This window comes from Melanotaenia boesemani, chromosome 10 (assembly GCF_017639745.1).
Source record: "Melanotaenia boesemani isolate fMelBoe1 chromosome 10, fMelBoe1.pri, whole genome shotgun sequence".
NCBI classification, from domain to species: Eukaryota; Metazoa; Chordata; class Actinopteri; order Atheriniformes; family Melanotaeniidae; genus Melanotaenia; species Melanotaenia boesemani.
In genome coordinates this window covers 22,584,903-22,608,629 of record NC_055691.1, presented here as the reverse complement: position 1 = coordinate 22,608,629, position 23,727 = coordinate 22,584,903, and the positions used below count along the sequence as shown (strand labels likewise).

General features: G+C 43.0%; 1 protein-coding gene across 2 annotated transcripts; it reads right to left on the bottom strand.

Moving 5' to 3' along the window:
* Window positions 1–234: 234 nt before the first annotated feature.
* Window positions 235–22,172, bottom strand: LOC121647921 (filamin-C-like). Of its 2 annotated transcripts, XM_041997742.1 has the most exons (47): window positions 21,436–22,172; window positions 18,962–19,210; window positions 17,433–17,530; window positions 16,215–16,365; window positions 15,633–15,751; window positions 15,428–15,505; window positions 15,162–15,324; window positions 14,825–15,025; window positions 14,553–14,660; window positions 13,767–13,904; window positions 13,461–13,587; window positions 13,234–13,370; window positions 12,943–13,136; window positions 12,750–12,863; window positions 12,503–12,646; window positions 12,226–12,349; window positions 11,814–11,974; window positions 11,626–11,716; window positions 11,317–11,486; window positions 11,118–11,235; window positions 10,758–11,020; window positions 10,025–10,622; window positions 9,645–9,818; window positions 8,681–8,843; window positions 8,214–8,542; window positions 7,988–8,111; window positions 7,659–7,815; window positions 7,389–7,578; window positions 7,258–7,281; window positions 6,893–7,134; window positions 6,246–6,345; window positions 6,013–6,153; window positions 5,778–5,906; window positions 5,506–5,679; window positions 5,213–5,377; window positions 4,871–5,074; window positions 4,627–4,779; window positions 4,411–4,533; window positions 4,049–4,297; window positions 3,700–3,969; window positions 3,474–3,611; window positions 3,217–3,332; window positions 2,255–2,387; window positions 1,995–2,171; window positions 1,691–1,909; window positions 994–1,215; window positions 235–914 (listed from the first exon to the last, which is right to left on the bottom strand). In XM_041997742.1, the coding sequence occupies exons 1-47, from the start codon at window positions 21,809–21,811 to the stop codon at window positions 727–729; spliced, it is 8,226 nt and encodes a 2,741-aa protein (XP_041853676.1). In that variant the 5' UTR covers window positions 21,812–22,172; the 3' UTR covers window positions 235–726. The 2 variants fall into 2 exon arrangements, with proteins under 2 accessions (XP_041853676.1, XP_041853677.1); XM_041997743.1 differs by lacking the exon at window positions 14,553–14,660.
* Between the last annotated feature and the right edge of the window lie 1,555 nt (window positions 22,173–23,727).

The following is a 23,727-nucleotide window of genomic DNA, read 5'->3' as shown; positions in this document are numbered from 1 at the left end:
TCGCTGTTTGTGTCTTGGGGATGTGAAGGCTTTAAACCCTTAGAATCTACATAGAAGATGCAGATCAGATACTCAACTGAGAGCTCACTAGAAAATGTCCTGACAGCTGTTCTTGAAAGAACCAGCAGTGGTCAGAAAATAGCTGTGTTGAAACTGAGAATTTCCCTCTTTTAAAACTAGCAAAGTGTCTGCCAGCACTGTGTGAAGTCAAATAAATCCATTCTTTTTCATCTGGAAAGTTAGCAATTAAATCTTTATTAGGTCTGCAAAGACTTAACAAAAAAGGTTAATATAACAAAAAAAAAGTCAATGTAACATTCTTAAACCATACAAAACCACATTGCATCACACTGTAATACTGTTGATTACACCAGCATCTTTCAACATTCTGTATTATTCATCCATTTACACCAAAAGAGAAAGCACAGGGGAATTTTTTATGGACCAGGCAATTTATTCAACCAGCATCACTCATGTTCTTCTAAACCTCACTGCCACCGCTACATCCCTCTGCATGTTTATTCATAGTTGTGATTACAAAAACAGATTTTCTGGCGTTAATACAAACTTTGGCACAGTAGATATGCTGCCATCAATAAAGCCTTTGCAAAATTAAAGTGCCAGAAAAAAGTAGAGGAGATCAGCTGATTTGTGCAGATCATGAGAAAAAAGTGGCGGGTCAATAAAGAAAAGGATGATGGCATTTGTGCAGTTTCTTTTTACTTTTTAAGGGACAGCCACTTTAAAAGGGCTCCCAGGGACGTTATCATCACCCCATTTGACAATGACAGTATAACTCCCCTTGTCTTTGACAGTGTAGGTGACATTATAGAGCTTGTTGCCCATGTGTTTGACGTATACCTCTTCACAGGGTGTATGGGGTCCGTGCACGCCTACCATCAGCATGTTGGTACCTTGACAGAGAGACAAAAAAAAAGGGATTTAATGATTGTGGTGAACAATGGTCTGAGCTATTTATACCCATCACCTCACCTGCATTGCTGCAATCAACAGTAAAATTATTCTTCTGCCCGACCAAAGCTTTGGACAGTCCTGCTCCACGACAAACCACCTTGCTGGCATCAGATGTCAATTTAGTTGAGGTGGTGGAAGAGGAGGAGCTGTAGGCCCCACCCACTTTGGCGGTTTTGGTGACAGTTTCAACCAAGACAGAGGATGTCTCGTGGAGGCTGTGTCCCCCTGACAGCCTTGCACCTACAGGATAGTAAAGCAGTAGTAGAAACTATTTATCTAAAATTGTCATGGCTTTGAAATTGCATAACACATCAGTATTGACAAAGATGCAAATAAAAACAAGGATGATGTTGCTCAGGGGAAGAGTTCCTCTCCACAGAAAAGTGAAAGAAAGTGGTCTGAGTTCAAAAAGGAAAATATTTAATACCACCCTTAAACAAAGTAAACTTAAGGACTTTGGGATTGTTTTTAATCTTGAAAGGGGTTTTTATGTTAAATAGAAAATAGGGAATTTGTGTGGACCAGGCAGCATCAAGAATGTATCAGAGTAGTAAAGGAGAGAGGCCACTTTTATCCAAGATACACAGTGTACAGTACAAATGTGAATGGCGTAATATTTCTCCAGCTTCCACACTTTTTTTTAGAGGAGCATTTGTTCCATAATCAAGCCATTTGTCATCCACAGATCAGATGGGAGAATGACTGTCAAGCAGACCTGTGATTTTGGCTTTGAAAGGGCTGCCCACTATGTGCTGTGGCCCGCCATATTTGATGGTGATGAGATAGTTGCCAGGTGCCATGGGTGTGTAGGTGATCCTGTATCCCTCAGGACACTCCCGACAGTCCATCTTCACCTTTGACGGCCCATCGATGTTGACTGATAGAGTACCAGAGCCTGCATTACAGGTGTTGACCACAAACTCTGAAGATACACCTGGAAGTCAGAAGAAATACAGATGTGAATAAAACTGCTGATCTACACAAAACCCTGGTTTATGTGTGAAATATGTAATATCTACCTGTGGTTCCTCCCTGCAGTCCAGGGCCATGTGCAGTCACCATACCCGGGTCTCCAATCAGCCCCGGATCTCCCACTCGCACATTGAAAGGGCTTCCAGGAATGTGGCATCCATTAAACTTGACATCTATGGAGTGAACTCCATTCTCACGTGGAATGAAGCAGATTGCACTTTTGTCTGAAAACACAAGAGGAGATGATTCAACTTTGCGCTCTTGCATGATGCTTCAATATTGAGGAAGAGAAGAGCATGGTGCATACCACTGTCAAGCTCAGAAACATAGCATTCTTCAGAAGAGCCAGATGGTGTGTTAACTTTTGCATCCACCACACCTCGGGCCCCATTACGCTGCACCATGAAGGATGCCTCTTGGTTTACCTTCAAGTCTTTCTCCTACAAAAAAAAGACAAGTATGCAATTACCACATTGCGTCCCTGAATGGGACACAATGTGTGTGACTCATCCAGCCTGAACAAGAATAGTTGGAGCAGTTTGGAGTGAGAGGGAGAAAAGGTCAGAGTTTACATTGAGGCGTGCAGTGTTATTTGCCCCACCAGAGGACGAGAGGTACAACCAGACAGAGAGAGCATGACATTTTAAATGCTGCATTGCTCATCATCTGGTTTCTAGTGGTAGAAAAGTGCTCTAAAGTGGTGTTTCAGTTAACTAGAAATGCATGTTTTTACATTGTTGGCAGCTATAATAGAAAAAGTAAAAGCCAATAAAACAACATCCGCTTAGTGACGAGACCAATTTTGTGAGCTGCCGCAGGTTACTTTATCCATTTCTCACTCTGTTCTCTCTTGCTGCCTCTCAGGCAGAAACAAAAACACTTGGACTAGCTGAGCGCCCACATAGCACAGCTTGTGTTGCCCCACATTAGCGAAGGACAGTTAATCCAGTCCTTCATCACTGGCCAGCATCACAGTATTATAGTCATGTATACTGCTCCAACACCAGCATTCAATTACACTTCAAGGGCAAAGTGTGATTAGACAGAAATATCTACCACCCATCATACATGCTGTCTGCTATTCAGCCTTGATATTTTGCATATGTCAAAGTTTTATGTGCACGATGACCGCTGATGTTGAGCAAACAATTAATATGACTGTTAAGTGTGTGTGTGTGTGTGTGTGTGTGTGTGTGTGTGTGTGTGTGTGTGTGTGTGTGTGTGTGTGTGTGTGTGTGTGTGTGTGTGTGTGTGCGTGTGTGCACTCACCTGAAGACTTGTCACAGTGAGCCTGCGGGCCTCATTTGACAGTGTAGCAATTGGAACAATGAAGGGGCTGTCAGGGATGTGCTCGTTGTTGAATTTGATTGACACTTCATAATCACCTGGGGAAGTGGACATGTTATTTATTTTCACAATCAAATGGAGTGGATACTGGAAAGCTTAACAATTCAGAGACAACAAAACAAACAGATGAAGCATGTAGTAAGGGAAAATTCTGTACTTGTGAATGACAAACGCTCTACCTGGCTCTTTCACTATGTAAGAGACACCGCAAGACCCATCCTTCCTGTCTTCAAATGAGATTTCAGCCTTGCTAGGACCTTCTACTGCAATAGACAGCCCACCAGCACCTGCCTCTCTGGTCCAGATACTAAATTCAGCTAAAGGGAGTAAAACAAAATTTGATTATCTAAAATACTGACAAAGAAGTTTTATAAGACAAAGAGAAAACTGGATGGGTAAACTTACAAGGTGCTCCTGCAACGCCTCTTTCCAGGCCAGGACCTCCTGCGCGGACCTTGTGTGCTCCACCTTCACCCATGGGCCCCACAGTAAACTGGAAAGGACTACCAGGAACATGTTGGCCTCTGTATTTGACATTGACAGTGTGGGGTCCAATTTCCTGTGGGATGAAGCGTACACTGTACGTGCTGCTCCCACCGTCCACAATGTCAGCATCCACCGTTTTCCCACTGGGGCTGGTCACCTGAGCTGTCATGGCCTGGGAACCACTCTCAACTAGTAAACCAGGGAAAATAAGCAAGTTAGATACAATTTACATATTTACATGGGATATGTTGTTGGTCTTAGTACTCACCCTCAGGTCTGGGGGTAATGCCAGCAAAGCTGCTGAGACTCTCTCTGCCCAAAAAGTCTCCAAAAACATCTCTGAAAGGGCTTCCTCCTCCTCCCACCTGGGTGCTCTCCTCCACTCGAACCTCTCTCTTGGTCTCTCCACCGCGGGTTTTGCTGATCTCTGTGCGCTCAGTGCGAGTGTAAGTGTGGCTGCTGCGGGTGAATGTCCTGGTCAGTCTCTCCTGAGCTGAAACCATCTGGAACCAGTTTCCTACAGCAAAGAAAACACTGTGAGAATACAAATACATGTGCACAGCAGCTTCATTGATTTTAAAATGGTAGACCGATGCCCTCTAACCATTTCTGACTGGCTCCTGTGCTCACCTGGGATCTTGAGGTTAAGACCACATGTGCTTCCCACTGAAGCAATAGAAGATGCCTGTCTCTTCCTAGTAATGCTCTCCTTGATCCTTCCTTCTCCAGTCACCTTCACTGTGAAAGGGCTTCCTGAAAAGAACACACACAGAAACAGAGATTTAACTCATTTAAATATATACATATTTAAAGTATTTATAAATTCCCTGGGTAAAAGAGTCAAACCTGGGATGTGCTTTTCAGCAAACTTGATGTTAACAGTGTAACTTCCAGGTTCTGTTGGACAGTATGTCACTCTGCACGTCCCATCCTCCACATCTTCACAGTTGATATCCACTTTGCTTGGACCCTCAATTGACAATGCAAGACCTCCATAACCTAAATAGAAAAAAAAATGAGGCTTAGTTTTCTAACTTTATCCAGCTGTGTGTATAAAAGAAAAATGACACAAAATATTTTAAATGCTCACCTGCATTCCTTATATCCACAAAAAATTCTGCCATTTCAAAAGTGTGTGCTTCAACCAAGCCTTTTCCGAAAGCCTTCACTCTGCTGGCCTCGCCAATCTCTGACTGCCCAACCATGATTTTAAAAGGGCTGTTGGCCACGTGCATGCCATTCTTCCTCACGCTCACTTCGTGCTCACCAACCTCCTTAGGGGTGAAAGAGATGCCTGGAAATGTAAAAGAAGCAGCGAGGAAAAACAATCAAGACAGGGAACCAGAAAAAGGAAAGATATATCTACAAAGCGTGGCTTATCACGGTTCTATTAGTCTTGTTATTTTGTCTTTCTGGCAAACAAATATCTTACCAAGGTGTCTGTTGGGCAGCCTCTTAAGCAGGCAGGGCTCTTCGTTGCCTGATGGAGCTCTGATACTGGCAGTCAAAGAGCTCAGATCAGTCTCTGCAATCTTCAGGGACACGTCGGCTGCTGTGCCGACATTCAGCTGGGATGTTCTGGTTATGGAGTCATCCCCTGACATAAAAAAGACAATTTAGATGTTGTCTACCCATAAAAATGGATTTACCACAAATATTCTATATAAATTCATATCAAAAGGACAAACGGGAAAAATCTGCAGGACACATGATGTATTTCCTCACCAGTGATCTTGGCAGTAAAGGGACTGCCAGGAATGTGCTTGTTGTCAAATTTGACAATGATGTTGTAATCTCCAGGAGCTGTGGGCAGGTAGGACACAGTGCAGGTGCCATCTTTGTTGTCTTTACAGGTGATCTCAGCTTTAGATGGACCCTCCACTGCAAGGGACAGCCCACCTGGGAGGAAGAAAAAGAGAAAACTTATTTCCTTGTTGAAAACTGTTTTATGAAGGCAAACTACTTCCAAAAAAAAAACCCAGGAAAATATGTTTTACCTTCTCCTGCATTCTTTGTGACCACTGTGAAAGTGGCAGCTTTGTTGACCATACCATAGCTCAGACCTGGACCAAAAGCAGTCACCACTCCGCTATTCACAGCATCTACATAAAACTGCAGTGGGCTTCCTAAAGAAGATATTAATTCATTTAGTTCTGGACAATTTTCCATGTGGAAAAGAAAAAGGGTGAGTAGGTCATGAGTCCCACTCTGCTAACATGATACAATACTGACCTGGAATGTGATTTCCATCATATTTGATGTCCATCTCATGGAGACCTCTCTCAGTGGGCTGGTACTTGATAGTGATTGTGCCATCCTTGTTGTCGGTGATATGTGGGCGAGCAGTCTTGCCAGAAGGCATCCGCACCTCACCTAGAGAAGAGAAAAATATCTGAAAATCAGTGACCTAAAAAGAAAGGAGATGTTTTGCAGGTGCGTATGCTTGTGTGCAGGCTTAGTCTCACCTGTGATTTCTCCTTGCTGTGGTGTGAAAGGGACCAGGAAGTTAACAGGTCGGAAGAGAGGATCCACAGTATCGCGGGGAACCACTGGCTCATTTGTGGCCTGTCAATACAGAGAGGATGGAAATGATTGGCTTTATGTGGAAAAAAAGTCAGAACAAAAATATGCCTCACGCACAATTGTAGCAATTATCTAATACTTGTAAAAATGTCTAAGGAGCATTTCCACATTTAGCTTAACTAAATGAGTTAGAAAGATTTGTCCAGCTCTTTGGCTCAACCAAGTACTGAAGAAGCTGTGTGCACTTATGCCCAAGATGATATTGTGTGATGAAATCATGCACTTATGCCCAAGTTGATATTGTGTGATGAAATCATGCACTTATGCCCAAGTTGATATTGTGTGATGAAATCATGATCTTGTATTTAAATAAAATGATAAAAAAAAAATTATATGCACTGCCTCTAGCACTACATGACAGCACCTGGGTCCAACTGGACTCAAAGCAGTCTGACTATCACTTAATTATGACGTCCCATCTTGTTTGAATTCATGCTTGTGTTGTTCTTACTCTGAAATGTAAGTCGCTTTGGATAAAAGCGTCTGCTAAATGACTGTAGAACAGAATAGAATAGAACTGAATACTCACCACCACATGGAAGGGGCTCTTTGGGATGTTCTGCCCCCCAAAGCGGATGGTAATAACATATTTTCCAGGTTCAGGGGCTGTGTAGTAAATGTCAAAGGTCCCATCGTGATTCTCCACCACATCCATGTCCAGCTCCATCCCCTGTGGGGTCAGCACCTTACAGGTCACCTTGCCTTTCCCAGCAGCCTTAGCATCCACAGTGATGACTGTATCCTCAGAGGTCTGCAGCTTCTGGAGATTTGCTGTTAATGAGAGAGATGGAAGATGAATGGAAAGTAAGAAGTGCTGCAAAAATGTACAGGTTCTTGTGATATCTTGCAATGTAGCACAAATTAAAAATAAAAAATGCAGTCTTGGTTACTCACACATGCCATGTCCTCCAATTGAAACTGCAAATTCAAAGAGGATGGTGGTGAATATACATAAAAATGGCTGTTCTAACTGCAATATTGTTTCAGTTTATCAAAAACATTACAGCCACTATGTAGCTTTCTACCTGTGAGGCGACATTTGCTAGCATCTCCTGTTGGCAGGGACTGGATGCGGTATGGAGAGTAGGGAATTTCATCTCCTCCATATTTGATGGTGATGGTGTAGGGGCCTGTAGAGTCAGGTACATATGACACAGTGTAGGTCCCATCTCTGTTGTCTTGGATGGTTGCGTTCTTTGGTTTGCCCTCTGGGTCCTGTAACAGACATGTTAAGATTATTTAAAGGAGTGGCTTTTAGATGAGATTATTACTTTATAAATGGTAGTTGAACCCACCAGAATCTGCACAGTAAGCAGTCCCTCTCCAGCATCACGAGCATCAATGGTGAACTCAACAGGCAGGCTTGCAGACACTCCTTTGGTGTCTAGACCAGGGCCACTGGCGCGCACCTTACTGGCATCATGCCCAGGCTGAGACATTACCTTGAAAGGACTGTTGAAAGGGAAGGAAATAGATAGGGGTAATTAACAAAAAAAGTCTGAGAACAGACAGAATAGGAGCAGAAAATATGCTTAAATGCACTTTTTTCTAAAATCCAGAGTTTTAAATAATACACATCTAAACATGCTGCTTCACTGCCTGTTATTTAAAACTCACACTGTACCTGTGTGGGACTTCCTGATCTGCATATTTGACTGCTACAGTGTAGGGACCATCCTGTGCTGGGGTGTAGTGAACTGTGTGGGTGCCATCACCATTGTTCTTCACACCAACAGGCTCCACAGTACCTGTAAATGATTACATGTCACATGCTTGCTTTTTTTTTTTTTTTTTTTTTTTTCTTCAGTCAGCAGGTGTATTATTTCAAATTTCACACAGCATGTCCTCACCTGTTGGACCATAGAGTTTGACATCCAGAGGGGCCTGTCCAGCCTGGGTAGAGTCTACCATGAAAGTCTGGGGAACATGGGCTCTCACCCCAGCGCCCAGACCTGGGCCGGAGCATTTTACTTTGCTTGGGTCCACTGGATCTTTCACAGGCACACGAAACGGACTACCAGGGATCAGTTGACCTCCATAAGTAATATTAACGTCGTAGTCTCCAGGAGTGAAGGGGACATATTCCACACTGCAGCTGCCATCTTTGTTGTCCTTGCAAGATATTTTGGCCTCAGAGGCTCCTTCGATGGTCAGACCCAGACCTCCTGTACCAGCACCCCTGAGAGAGAAATCAAATTTTTGAAATTTTTTATTCCCCCCTCTCTGTTCCTTTGTTTTCTGACAGCTGGCAGCCTAACAGCTCAAATATATAAACACAACTGAGTTAAAGCCGCTGTATATTGTTCATTTCTGGTACCTGGTCTCCACGGTGAAACAGTTAAGCTTATTGGTTATTCCTCCCTCCAGACCTGGCCCATAGGCACGGACTCGAGTGGGATCACATCCTTCAACCACAGAGACTCTGAAGGGGCTCTTTGGAACAGGCGCATCATCATACACTACTTCAATGAGATGCATTCCTGCATACAAGCAGATTTATAAGTTCATTGTTCACTGATTTTGCACCTTTTTCTCAAATATTTTCTGGTACTGCCTCTATGAGCCAGATAAATTCCCTTTTAGGGAGATAAACATCTGTTTATTTATAAAAGACACTGTCTAGAGTGCAGACGCTCTGGTGAACGTACAAGATGTTACATCTGCTCCCAATTCATTATTCTGTTACAACATTTTTCTGACAGAACACTCTCAGTAGGCCTATAAGCCAGATTTCTATCCACACTGCTATGATATTAGAGCATGTCTGGTGGTGGAGAAGTGCTCTGTGATCTCTTTGCTTTGTGTTATAGGTCTCTATTAATATCCCCTGTCATTCCCTTGCTGTATTGCCACATGCAGGCAGCCTTCAGCACACATACCTGCCTGGTTAAGAGCTTCTGTTCCAGAGTACACTATTTATAAAGCAGAGCCTGTCTGCCTCTCTGCCTCCCTGCTCCCTGCCCCTCACATCATTGCTCGACTGCATCATTTTGTATTTATACCCCTCTCCCTCGCTCTTTCTTTTCCTGCGCTCTTGCTTTATTCCCAAATGGCGCCCAGCACAAGCACCTGTTAGTGATTTTTCTGTCTGTCTGTAGGCTCTCTTTTTTTTTTCTTTTTACTTTTCTTGCTTTCTAAAAAGAATACCGTCTGCATCGAGTTTTGTAAATATAATTTTTACTCTGTATTTAGTTCTATCACTGCTGTCTAACATTGATTCTTTAATTGCATTAATCAACACTGCTGAATGACCTCATGTGATATTGTCTCAATGCTCTTACCATCCTCAAAGGCTGTATACTCCACTCGGTAAGTACCATCTCCCTTGTCAGTAATGTACGTGTCTGTGTTGGCGCCAGAGGGGTTGATAATGTGAACCTTTACGTGGCTACCTCCAACTTTGTTGAGGGCACGGGCATCAACAATGAAGTGGGTTGTAACTTCCCTGAGGACTCCTGTAAAAAGAAAGGCCCTTCAAGTAATTTGCTGCCCAATACTAACATCAAACAGGCTCTGTAACACTGACACATCATGTATCATTTATGATATTATGGTGACTCCACTAGCATTATTTACTAAATATGTGACAATTCACTCAAATTTTATTCTTAAAATAAAATTCAAATACATTTTATGCTTAAGTTATTCTGTCTAGTGTTACCTCTGGGCTCCACTCCAGGCCCATAGACATGAACTCCACTTGTGTCAACAGAAGGCTCAACCTGCAGGACCTTTGGAAAATAGGGAATCATGTGGCCGCCATATTTTATAGTGATGGTGTGTGATCCATGGAAAGATGGGATGTACGTGACAGAGAAGGTTCCCTCTGCAGTTTTCTGGATGTGCACTTCAGCTTTCACCCCAGTCTCTGACACAATCTCAATGGTGAGCTCAGCATCACCTGCTCTGGTGCAGTCCACAGTGAAGGTAGCCGGTTCACCTGCCTTGGCTCTCTCCAGACCTGGTCCGCTGGCCATTACTTTGCTAGGATCGTAGGCTGGGCGAACAGCAGCTTTGAAGGGAGAGCCAGGTATGTGCTGCTCTGCAAACAGGATGTTGATGGCATATTCACCAGGCTCAGTTGGAAGGTAGGACACTGAACACGTGCCATCACCATTGTCTTGGCACTCAATTTTTGCTTCACACGGACCCTCCACTGTCAGACCCAGCCCACCAGCACCAGCTCCCTTTGTGTCAATAGTGAATGGAGCTGGTTTACCCACAATGCCGCCCTGCAGGCCCGGGCCAAAGGCTCGCACCTGTGATGCCACAGATAAAGCAGTTTTTGAGATGCTTTTGAAAACTTACACTTTAGAAAAAAGAAATGTATTTTTCTCAAGATCTCCAAGTCTGGCTTAAATGCAGACCTAAGTGCAACTTTTAGGAGCATTTACCTTTGAAGAATCAGCTGGCATGACTGCTTCAACCCCAAAGGGGCTTCCCATGACAGGGTTCCCATCATAGCTGACATCAACCTTGTACTGTCCCTCCTCTGGGGGGATGTACTTCACACTGTGAGTGCCTTTGTCTTTGTCTGACTCCAGCTTGCATGGGATTGGACGGCCAGAGGGAGATGTCATCTTCACACCTACGTTGCCCTGCCCACCAGCCCCCTTTGTGTTAACTGTGAACTCCTGATCCTTTCCAACCTCCACTTCTGCAAGTAAAATTACAAAATGAAATGTACAACCATTACAGCTGACACCGTTCATAATGTGCAAAGAAGTACAAAAGTTGTTTTTTCTTTAACTTACTGGTGTCTAACCCGTCCACTTTCACCTTGCCAATATCCATAGCTGGTGCCACTGTGATGTGGAAGGGGCTCTTAGGAATGGGATCTCCTCCATGAGTCACAGAAATTGCCATGTTACCCTGAAATACCATCAGAGGAAGAATGACTATGTGGGACATAATTGTGAATAATGTTACTCAGCAAACAGAGGCCTGCTGTACCTGTTGAAGAGCCGTGTACTTGACAGTGTAGGAATAATCATGATTATCGATGATCTCGAAGTCACGAACCACCTCTCCAGGGCCTGATGCTGAAAAATGCACCTCAGGCTTGGCCTTTCCAGCTCCTTTTGTGTAGATGGTGAAGTGGGTTGGAGTGCCCACCTCCACACCTAAAACATGCATACATATGGTCTGTTTTACCAGAACTAGCAAAAATCATATTATTTATATGACATCAGAGCAATGTAGTCTATGTTTGTTGTACATTTTTATGCCTGATGATACCAACAATGCTTTCAAAAGTCTCACCTGTCTTGTTAAGTCCTGGACCCTCTGCTCTCACCTTCCCAGCGTCATGGGAAGGGTCCACCTTGACTTTGAATGGACTGGTTGGAATTTCCTGAAAAAGACCATCCATAATCACTCAAAACAAATTTCCATTTGACAAGTGATGCAACATAACTCAGTCTCATCTCAACTGGAAAATTTATTTTTACCTGGTCAGCAAACAGCACCATGATGGTGTATCGGCCTGGACCTGGGGGAGTGTACTTCACGGTGAAGGTGTCATTGTCATTCTTGATGATGTCAAAGTCGATGTCAGCTTCAGCGGGGCCAACCACCCCCGGGGCACACTTGATTCCAATGCTAATGTCTCCTAATGGTGCATAAAAATGAGCCCAGTGCACAAAGGTTATTCAAAAGTAGATGATCTGAATAAACTGAAGCTGTCAGTGCATTTCTTAAAGCTCAACTTTTAGTTTAATGATACATTCCAAATAACACTGCAGCTCAGTCTCAAATTTACCTGCTTTTTATACTCACTGGATGTAGCACATTATTTGATCCACCAAACTAAGGAGTGCTTTTGTAACCACTCTCATCTTCTGCATGCTTGTGAAGGCTTACCTTGACCAGCTTCACTGCAGTCCACTGTGAAGTATGTTGGCTCATTAGCTTTGAGCCCTGTCTTCTCCACTCCAGGCCCATAGACTTTGACTTTATCAGGATGGGAGCCCTCTCCAACCAGCACCTAATGAATTCATAGTGTACTTGAAGCAAAAGCAACTGACTGAAGCACGGCTGCTGTGCTCTTACTTTGTCTATATTCAGTAAAGTATCATCATATTAGATCGACATAATCTTGTGTGTAGTGTATCGGCATGTGGTTGCTCATTTATCCTACCCTGAAGGGGCTGTTGGGCACATTGACCTCACCCCAGGTGATAATGATGGTGTGTTTGATTGGCTTGACAGGAGTGTATATACACACAAATGTGCCGTCTCCCCGGTCAGTGATCTTAATATTGATGGTGCAGCCTTCAGCGTCCTTAGTAGATACAAAATCCTGTCAGTTCTGCTGTGTGTAACCTCATGCAATATAAATGATGCATTCATATGAATAAAAAATGAAGATTCCACAAGCTCTGTACCTGTGCATAGATCTTGAGGTGACCCTTCCCAGCCATGCGGGCATCAATGGTGAACTCAGTTGGTTTGTTCACAATGACACCAGTTGGCTGTAAGCCTGGCCCGTAGGCTTTTACCTGTAAACACTTAGTTTAGTATATGGATAAAACCGAGCTTTATGGTTGACTATTTTTAAGTAAAATGAGAGAAATATACCCTCTCTGGGAACACATCATTGGCTGCAGGGAGAATGTGAGCCATGAAGGGACTGTCCTTGATGTCTTCATCATCGCAAATTACATGGACAGCATAGTCTCCAGGCTCAGTGGGCCAGTAGCGTACGTCACATGAGCCATCACCCTTATCATCACATTCAATTTTAGCCTGTGATGGGCCTTCGATGGAGAAGCCTGAGCAAAGTAGGATTTACACATTTTAGATTTTCGATTGAAATCAAATTGAAAGGGTTTTCTTTGTTAAGACTTTTATCACTTATGTTCATCTCACCCAGTGTCCCAACTTCAGTGCCGATGGCCTCTACCACAAAGTCAGCAGATTTTCCCACCATGCCAGTCTTCAGACCAGGACCCCAGGCCCTCACCTTTTGAATACCCGCCTCCTCACTCACCTCCACCTCAAAGGGGCTGCAACACACAAGAACACATCAATATCACCTGGTGTAGTTGTGACTGTATCATGTTAAAGAGGAGCTGGAGGTACTTTTAAGACCTTACCTACGTGGGATGGGCTGGCCTCCCCAAGTAATGCTTACTGTGTATTTACCAGGTTTAAGGGGGAAATATTCACACTCATACACTCCATTTCCTGCATCTCGCACTTTCACTTGCTCCTCTGCTCCAGCTGAGAATAAATAATAAAGTTAGTATGGATTCTTATCAGCACACTTCCTGCATTTTTTGGTGTATTATCATACGTATATGTGAATGCAACCTGTAGACACAAAGCACAAAAAAATAATTCTAGAAATATACAAGTAGGAGTGGGGAGCAATGCAGAAAAATGAGAGCTGTCTAACTCACTTGGTCCTTTGACTGAGACATTCAGTTCACCGCTGCCAGCTCCTTTGGTGAAAACTTTGAAGTCTGCAACCTCCTTTACTCTCACACCTTTAGGCTGAAGCCCTCTGCCAGTAGCTCTGCATGCATTTGGGTTTATGGCTGAAAGAAAAAAGCATTAAGTGTTAAAAAAAAGAAAAAAAGAAAGTTATTTCACCAGACAAAAAAAGCTGAGAGTAGCCAGCAGTTCAAAGCAATGTTAGTAACAGATTCCAATTCACACATGATTCCTTTCAAAACATTGCGGGATAAAACCTGAAAATGAGAATAATGCTTTTTGTAGAGGACATTGCACAAAGTATACTATTTTGAAAAAGATACAGAAACACTGCAATGCATCCAGGGTGCATTCAACAACATTTCAGACTGTCACTATGAAATGTTGAGGGCAGGCTTTAAATGGGTGCTGGCAAACGCACATTTATACAAGATGAAAACAAACATGTCAACAGCTCAGGCAAAGATATTTAACAAGGAAGACCAAAGAAAGACAAGACCTGACAGATATGCAAAGTGAGACAATCTAAGAACTATGTGGACAACATTACACATTGTTCCTGTCTGAACACAACTAAACCATCAAGCGGCAAGAGGAATGAGCAGGCGAACAAGCATGGCATTGCGCCACGGCACCCTAATCTTAGGGAAAGCGCAGAGAGGGCATGTGCAGGGCCCGGCGTAGGAAAGATGGCACTGAGGTGATCTGAAGGAGCAATGGACACAAGCTCCTCCTAACAGACATATACTAACTTGGACGGCCAGGTTTTGGAGGGGGAGCCCCCTTCGCTCCCGGAGGGGCACGCACTGATTGAGGAGCTATCTGCAGTGGAGCTCCCATGGGAGGAGCAACAGTTGGAGCTAGAAATGACAGATAGGGAGGGTTATGGTCTGAAGAGGGCAGCTGTTCCCAGGGGAAACAAAGGTGAATGTAGACTGTGATGGATGGACCACCTTGACATTAACAGCATGTTAAGATATCAGATTTGTCTGACAGTAATTTACAGCGCAGACAGATAACTTACCCTCCGCGATGTTGACATTGTAAGGACTCTTGGGGATCTCCTGGCCAGCAAACAGCACGTGAATTGTGTGAGGCCCCTCCAGCACAGGGCGATAGGTGCAACGAAAAACACTGTCACCCTTATTCTCCAGGATGAGCTCCACTGTGTCGTTTTTGCCCTGAGGATCGACGATGACCACACTGACATCTCCATGACCAGCACCTTAGCAAACCGGACAAATAATTAGGCATCAAAATCTAAAAGGCTCAGTTATTCTTGGTTTTCAAACACTGACTCATTAGAGCAAGTGCTTGATTTCTACAGATCAGTAAAGTGGGAGGTAGTTTTCCCTTCTTACCAGCTGTGTAAATGTCAAAGTAGGTGGGTTTGTTGGCTATGTTGCCTGTAGGCTCCAGACCTGGTCCCCTGGCATGGACCTTTTTGGGGTCGCCCATAGCCTTCGTCACATTCACAGAGTAGGGACTTTTGTCAATGTCCTGACCTGCAAACAACACTTTAACCTAAAGTTGAAAATGAAAGCAAGACAAGTTTAGGTTAAAAGAAATGTGGTTTCATCATGATTTGGTGAGTGATGTAGAGAATATGCTTAAAATCCAAAACAACCTTGTGGACGCCCTCAACTTTTGGGACATAGGTGACGGTGTAGGTTCGGTTTTTGTCTTTGTTTGGTTTAACCTTAGCCTAGAAATTAAGATGGGCACATAGGAGGGAAATGTTAAATTAAAGGAGGAATGATACACTTTTGCAATTCAGAGATTAGCTAGCATAATGTATGAAAATATCCTATCAGCAATAATTTAAGACTCGCCTCCTCTTTGTGCCCTTCGGGATCCTCCACGTACACCAGGACTTCACCACTACCAGCTTCCAGGGTCTCCACAGTGAACACAGCTGGTTGCAGAACTTTGTTTCCATGAGGCTCAATGCCTGTGATGTAAATGTAGAGAAACAAATTAGGTGGTTTGCTCATAAATGTTTTTTGTACAATGAATGCTTTCAGAAAAAGTAAACAAAGTCAATGCAGTACTTAATTATCTTATATACTGTCCCAAAGTGTTAGAGGGGTTAAGTTAATAAAAGTGCAAAAAGGCCATGTGCAATAAACAAAAAAACAACCAAAAAAAACAGTCTAAGATAGAATATAAATTCTTCTCAGAGAAGTTTGAGAAAAAAAAGACATGCAGAAATTATCCTCAAAATAATTAACTAAAAAAATAATAAATAAAATAAACAAGATAAAAATCTTTTGCTTGCTTTTATCAGTATCAGTTTATCAGTTTTAGTGCCATAATTCACTGCCTTGATATTCAGGACTAAGAAAATGAAATGCATTTATTATTCATGTCAGTGTCTTTGTATGAACTGCTAGTATTCATGTTAGGCTACCTACCTGGGCCATAGGCTTTGGCCTTATCTGGAAACAGCTGTTTTGGTCTAAGAGGAGCCCCAGGCTTCAGTTTTGCTTTGGGGAACTGAGACAGGTATGTCATGACTGAGTGTTCATCCACATCTGGGTCCACAATTTCCTCTGGAGCAATCACCTACAATGCAGAAAATGTTACAAGGTTATTTGTACAAAGTGTCTGGGATTTTGTATATGTTTTTATTGTAAAGAAGTCCAAAAAATCATATGCGAGGACTTAATTTATTCTTAAATGAACTATATTGTCAATTGTAACAAAGCCATGGATTACTCTTTTTGCAACTTTCCCTTATTAAGCATGGTGCAATGGGATTTTAAAAGGATTAAACATATTTATTCTCTGCACCTCTGACTCTTCTCTCTTTTAAAGCACTCGTTAGCCTGTCTATCACACAACAGCACAAAGCCGTGCTTCACAACAGTTATATTTAACCTCGGGATTGCAGGGTTAAGCCAGCGAGAGGGGATTTTATCCTGAGCCAGACCTCTCCCACATCTCCTTAACAACACCACACTGGAATCCAGTCCCCCAAGGCCTGCAGAGCCATGACATACACCCCCAGCTATCTTTCCTATGCTAAGCCTCATGGAGAATAAGCAACCTCGTGTCTTAGACAAACAAGTAAACAACCTCCATGGTGCACATTACAATACAGAGAATCAAATGGGACTAGGAATACTGCATGCTTGGCCTGTTCGCATTGTTATTCTGATGAGCACAGGCATATTTTACACCTCTGTTTGAAGCTTTGGCTTGGAAGGTGTTAAGAAATCTCACACCTCCACAACTTCACAAATTCTACCAAATAAATCTCCAACACATTCACTTACTGAGAGCTACAATAAAGTAGATGAAAATATAAAAGGCAAGCTGGGTAATAAATATTTTATTTCACCCTCCGGTATGATATCCCTGGGAAAACAATGGACTCCATATCTTACATAGTGCTGTTTTTTGTTTTCAATTCGATGTTGTCTCACAGGGGTATATGGTGAGTATGTTTGCATTTGCAAATAGAGACAACTTGGAGTTAATTTGTGTTTGCTAAATGTTTAAGGATTCCAGGAGTACTAACTATTAGAGAACAAAAGAATGCTTGCTTTTATCTGATGAGATCAGTCCCACCTAGCTGTATGACAACAAACTAAGACGCACTTTGTGATGTTCTCTGCAATGTATCTTACCTGAGGCACACCCAACCAGTCATCAGCCTGTTGCATGGCTTCTCTGGCATTCTGCACAGGCTGGTTTGGGTCCCAGTCTGCCCAATCAGGACACAAACCTGGGGGAATGCAAGGGGCAATTAGATGATGCATTGAGTAACCTAGGCAGGGCTAGATTGCAGTTGCTAATAATAAGACCACTTAGGCTGTCAGTACTATCTCTGCAACGCTTCTAACTACAAGAGTGCACGGCCTTACCCACACCGCTGAGCTCCTGCAAATTCTGTATGTGTGACAATGAATGTCTCTATCGACTGCTCACAAGAGGCAGCTTCGACTGACGCAGTGGTGCTTTCACTGTGGCTGAGGCTTGCCTGCTTTGTGCTGCTAATGCCTAAATTGGATTAGTGTTGGCAATGGAGTGGCCACTCACTCAAAAGGCCCAAGCACACCACAGAATACTATTATCCAATTAATATAGACATACAACTACAGAATAAACAGGGCTGAGTTTGTATGCATGTGAAAGGAAGGAAGGAGTGTGCAGTGGCAGTGGAGAACAAAGCTTTGTAAGCCTTTTACACAAATGATGTTTGATTTAGTTGAACACAGCAACAGCATAGCTCTAATTCTACTCAGAAAAGCTGTTGCTATCTGCCCAAATTGTTGCTTTCTCGTTGATCTGGCCAACAAACCTGTTTTCATGTATTTTTACCAGAGTTAAATCAGGGGCTTTGTGTTTCAGAACAGAGCTACTTTCGCTCTGCTGTTTAGTAAAAGCTGATGAGACAACAGAACCTTGTATGGTCAGTGTTGCAGCACAGTGTTTGAAAGATGCGTCCACTCAGATCAATGGCTCACATAAACACAGATAAACATGGTGTTGCTACTCCCCCACCTTTTACTCTGTGAAGTACAGTTAGAAGAGTACTTTCTAATGTTCATTGTTGGAAGCAGAAGCCTCAGCTGGCAGACACTCAATAGTGGCCTTGTGGTCTTTGGATCTGTGGCTAAGGCACCTTCCTGTGAAAGATTATTCTGCATATTGATGCAGCGCCAAGCATCCCCCTTGATGGAAGAAGAGGAATGGTGCCCAAATTTGGGGGTGTTGTGTAGCAGCAAGGCTATAAACACTAAAGCCAGGCTTGGACCTCTGGTCCTGAAACACTGAGGGCGAGCACTTTAGTCAGTGCTGGACAGCTGGCAGACGTCCTCTTGCCATCAGCAACCTCTTAACAAAACACTAACATTACCTGCTCTCTGGAGACAGACCACATTTACCGATATCTGAATCTAGATGTATGATTGTCTGTTTGCATGTGCTCAAGAAAGATAAGATTTGTAGATGAGAAGTAAATGAGACAAGTTCTCCCAAGAAACTAGATACTACTGTGATATGCTGACTGACATTTGCCTGACCCCTACGTCCATAGCAACCAAGGAAAACCTCCATATACATAAACCCTGTCAACGGCCACTGCACATTTTCTAACTCAGCACTTTCACCATCTGGCTTGAAGAGTCAGCTAACTCCACTACAAGCTTCTTACCAGGGGCACAGTTGTCAACCAGGGCTCCAAGGGCTTTACCGTCCCGCCAGTCACGGTTGAAATTGTTGATGGGCAGCTGGGGCACCTTGTTCTGGATCCAGCCCAACAAACGTTGTTTGGGGGTCAACTTCTTCACCTCCTCATCATCCTCATCATCCCACATGGGCATTGAGATGGAGTAGTGGAGGATGAGAGTCCAGATAAGACCCAGGATCAGCTTTAGATTCCCATCCACAATGGCTTTGCTATCTGTGATAAGATGACAGAGGGGAACATAGTTCATGAGGATTAAAAACAAAAAAGCTCTTTTAATGCATCACGTCATTCAGTATTCTCTGACATACTAGTTAAATGCATAATCTTCTGACAGCAGATAGTTTTTCATTCATTGTTGTTATCACTGAAAACTAAGGTGTAATGTATCAAAAATTTCCTTCCTTACAATTGTTCAGAATTGACCAGGCTGTTCTGGATAGAAATATAAACAGTGATGATTGACTGCTGAGGAGACAAGAATCTAACGCTCCTCAGTGCTTCCCCCGAGCCCCTTTCTCTCAGCCAGCTGTCTGGCTGAAGACCCCTGACAATCTGTCATCCAGTCACAATGGTCCTCTGAAGACAGTGACAGCTGAGGATATGTGGAAATGGATCCCTCTCTGCATTAATACCACTCGGATTTCAATTACCTCCTAAACATGTAGCACTAAAGTGCGATAAATCAAAGAGGTGGAGATTAGATTTATTGACAGTGAGCACAGCCACTCACTTCCTAAAGTTCTCAGAGGAAAACTTTGTCAAACAGTTTTGGTTAAATCTGGTCTAATTTTAAGATTCATCCATGTAAGTCAAATAAATAACCTCTGAGGAGTGGTTGGCTTTAATGTTTCATGGTCTAATCTTGTGTGATACACAATTAATTCATTACATTATAATAAGTCAGTGAATTTGATGCCAGTTGTTTATCACAAGAGTGTTTTACTAAGGACTGATCCACTTTGTGCAGGTCAGCGCACCACATCAAAGGGTAATGCTTGATGTGTCACTGCTTGACTGGCAGAGGCAGGTGACACAATGTCTGTCCGGCTTTAAGGGCAACTGTGTGGTCAAAGAGACATCCATCAAATGGTATCTAGTTACACACTGTGACAAATGTGCAACTGGTGATTCTTTTTGGTGTCCCTGCTGTAACAAGGCTGAGACATTATCTTCAGAGGGGTTCCTTGACCCACTAGAGCTGCATGCAGAGAAAGAGGGTGCCGGGAAGTAAAATGCCAGGACTTTTATTATCACGCCCTGTTTCTGTCAAAGCAGTCTGACCTAGTGTGTGTCTGTACAGCAGCGACAACTGTGCCAGACACACACCAGCATGTTAAGTCCCAGACTCATTATCCAAGACGAATGGCCAGTGAGGTATTATCTATGACTGTGACCTTTGCCCTTATGCGAAGGACTGCTTGAGATTGGATATTGCCATCTAGAGTTTCCCCCATTGTCAGCACACAAACACATGCTCAAACAAACACACGCATTGCTTTTTCAGGGGGTGGGGTGTGGGCACATTGTGGTCTTCACAGTCCAATGACCAAAACCTCAACCCTGCCAGGAATTTCACCCAAGTGTGTGGCAGGATCATTAGACACTGCAACAGAAAAGTACTCTGTCAAATTTTAATAACTATTTCCTGCATAAACTGCAGTGTGTAATAAAGCTGCTGCTCATCATTAAACAGCAGTCTTTTTCATGTGAAGCTGCCAGTTTCTCCTAAGCTGCTACAAATTTTGAAGAAGCTGTATTCACTGCTGTTTGACTTTTCCTTTTCTGTTTCTGTGAGAGCTGGAAAAAAAATCCATCCCAAGCTAATGTAACTTCAGCTGTCTGTACCACAAGCTGATCCCCAAATCCCACTGCATAGGAGGAACTGATGGCTCTGGACTGCAAAAAAGAGACCCAATGAGTCGTTATGGCCCCTGGCCTGATACAGACAAGTCTGTGTGTGTGTGTGTGTGTGTGTGTGTGAGAGAGAGAGAGAGAGAGAGAGAGAGAGAGAGAGAGAGAGAGAGAGAGAGACTGCTGCCCACATGTATAAATTGTATCTTCCTTATTGGCAATTGAATGAATTTCTAGCCCATAGTTTACCCCATTGCAGCAGCAGGAGTTAGGTAAAGCAATACTGAGGAGTCAATAGATCTTGGCCCTGATCCGACTGAATGACCTCAGTGACACCTCTGCAGTAAGTTTCCAATAAGCTGTTAACCTCAACTCAACACAACTTTCCAGAAGCTTCTGGAAGTCATGTCACCCTGCTGGCTGGCACCTGACCTGATAACATAACTGAATGTTAAGATATGACAATGCAACTGTTATGTTTGTTGTAGGTGTCAAGAATCATTTTAGGATCTTTAGTCTCATATTTTCATTACTTTTTTTCTGTTCAAGAAAGTTTCCATTGCACATCTTAAGGTTCCACAACTTACCTATTGAAACCAGTTTAATATGTTCTCTGTCCAGGAACTCAAGCGCCACAGAAACATTTTCCAGTTTCATCTGACGAAAGTTGGGCCTCGTGTGGTGCTTTCTGTACATTTTCTTCTGGCTCAATACTTCCAAGAGTGAAATGAGCTTCAGCCCATCGCTAAAATCCTTCTGCAAGTCGGTGATGGACTTGTTGACGCACTTCAGGTGTTCGTTGCACCACCTGGTGAAGGTGTTCTGTTGGATCTTCTTCCATGGCGCATCCTCGGCCAAGTCCTTCTCCGTGGCTGGCATCTCTTCGTCCTCCTCTTCCCCAAAGTCAGTGGCCTGGTAGTACTGGGGAGGCAGCTGGTCGTCACCGTAGTTATTGCTCATCATGATTGCTTTTTCAGTGTCCACTTTTATACCTCGGTGACACTTGTGTGTTGAAGCAGCGCAGAAAACTTTAACAGGTCGATGGCAAGCGCGCGCGCTCACGGAGGAAAGTTCCAAGCTTGGATTAGTTTAAAAAGCAGCCTCGAGATTCTTCGGAAGTACTTGCGAAGAGACCACTTGTGTCAAGATAGTGATTGATTAAAATATCCGATTTACGAGGCAACTGGTTGTCCCTTTTTCACTTTTTCCTTTTCTTTTAATTGGCGCCCTCTTGACAAGTCGTTCCTCTTTATTTTGGCTCTGAGAAGATTTGTGAAAAGCGGAGTTCTGTAGCAGGTGAACTGGAGCAGCACTGCTGAAGCTGACTGAGCGTGTTTAACTTGAATGTTGAGAGAGGACAGAGATGGGTTTATAAAGGACCCCCCAGGCCACGTCACTCAGTGTCTGTGATCATAGTCTATTTGCTAATCCATTAGGATAACGGGAGTCGGTTTACTCGGAGGATGGGGTGGTGATTGGTCAGACCCCGAGTAGCGCAACAGTTGTGGCATGTAGGCTACTTTATTTTTAGGCGCTCCTATTTGAGCGACCCATGGGGGGAGATATTGTTGTAAGTGTGTGTTATGCTGTAGGATCCAAGTGTTTGAACCACTGAACTAAGAAATTAAGTTCAACATGTATTCAGACCTTATTACCGAGTAATGTATATAGCCCCCATAAACCATAGAGCACTAATCGGTTCACCAAATTATTATTTTTACTAATTCACGTGTAAAAATGCTTCAGTAAGGCAGCACGAGGAAACATTTTCAGGGATGAAGTCACTGTGTGAAGCTGCTGCATTACGTGTGTTTGTAAGTTATCTGCCACCACAGAGTGAAATGCATCTCTGAGTAGATCAGCAAAGTTCACTGTACTCCTGGAGGGTTATTAGATGATGTTTTAGCCTGGTTATATCGGGATTCAGATGTTTCTCGTTTCTCTTTCATCTTCCAAAATATTTATTCTCTTTCATCTCACTATTAGATATATTTTGAGGAGTTACTGTATTGAACTGGACTATAATTGCAATGAACATGCTTATCTTGCCTTTGGACCGTTTTTGTTGTGAAATTTGCACCATATGAATAAACAAATCTTAACTTAATTGGTGGCATAATTTTTAGTAATACACTGGGGCAGCACATAGAAAAAGAAGAAGAAAAGAAATCAACAAATACTGTGCAGCAGGCTCCAGGTTTGTCAAAGTTTTGTGACTCAGCACTCATTGACACCAACTGCCAGCAGCAGCCTTGATGAAGTGGTGGGAGGTAAGAATAACTGTGACACATACAGAAGGCATTCTCAGGATACCCACTGTGGCTACAGCAGGGGTCCACAGGTTGATCCCCCACCATGTCATAAAATACTCAAAAGGTTTTTTAAAAAGTATTTTGAACCATTTGTTCATTAACTGTTTGACATACAAAATAGATGGCATAATTTCCAGATGTAAACACATGATCCGGTTGCTGGAAATGAGTCAGAGCCTCTTGGAAAGTTAAGTGGACATCCAAATGTCAACCTTCCCATAGTTAGTTTGCTTCTGGACAGAGTGCTCACCCCCCTATTTCTACTCATAGTAACATTTGGGTTGTTACAGAAAGACCAGAAGCAATATTCTCCAAGAATAACTCAAATGTGTTATCTTGAGATGGAAGAGGGGATGAACACGCAACAACAATAAAATAAAATTCTGACAACCTAAAAGCAGACCACAAAACATGTCAAGAATGGTTGTTGTTATAGTTTATATTTTGTGGTCATAAACTACAAGATTTTAATAAATTCCACAAAAACAAAATTTTAACATTTCAGAAAAAAACACAAAGGAAGAAAACCTAAAAAGCACAGCTTCTGACAAAATTAAGATTTCTGTA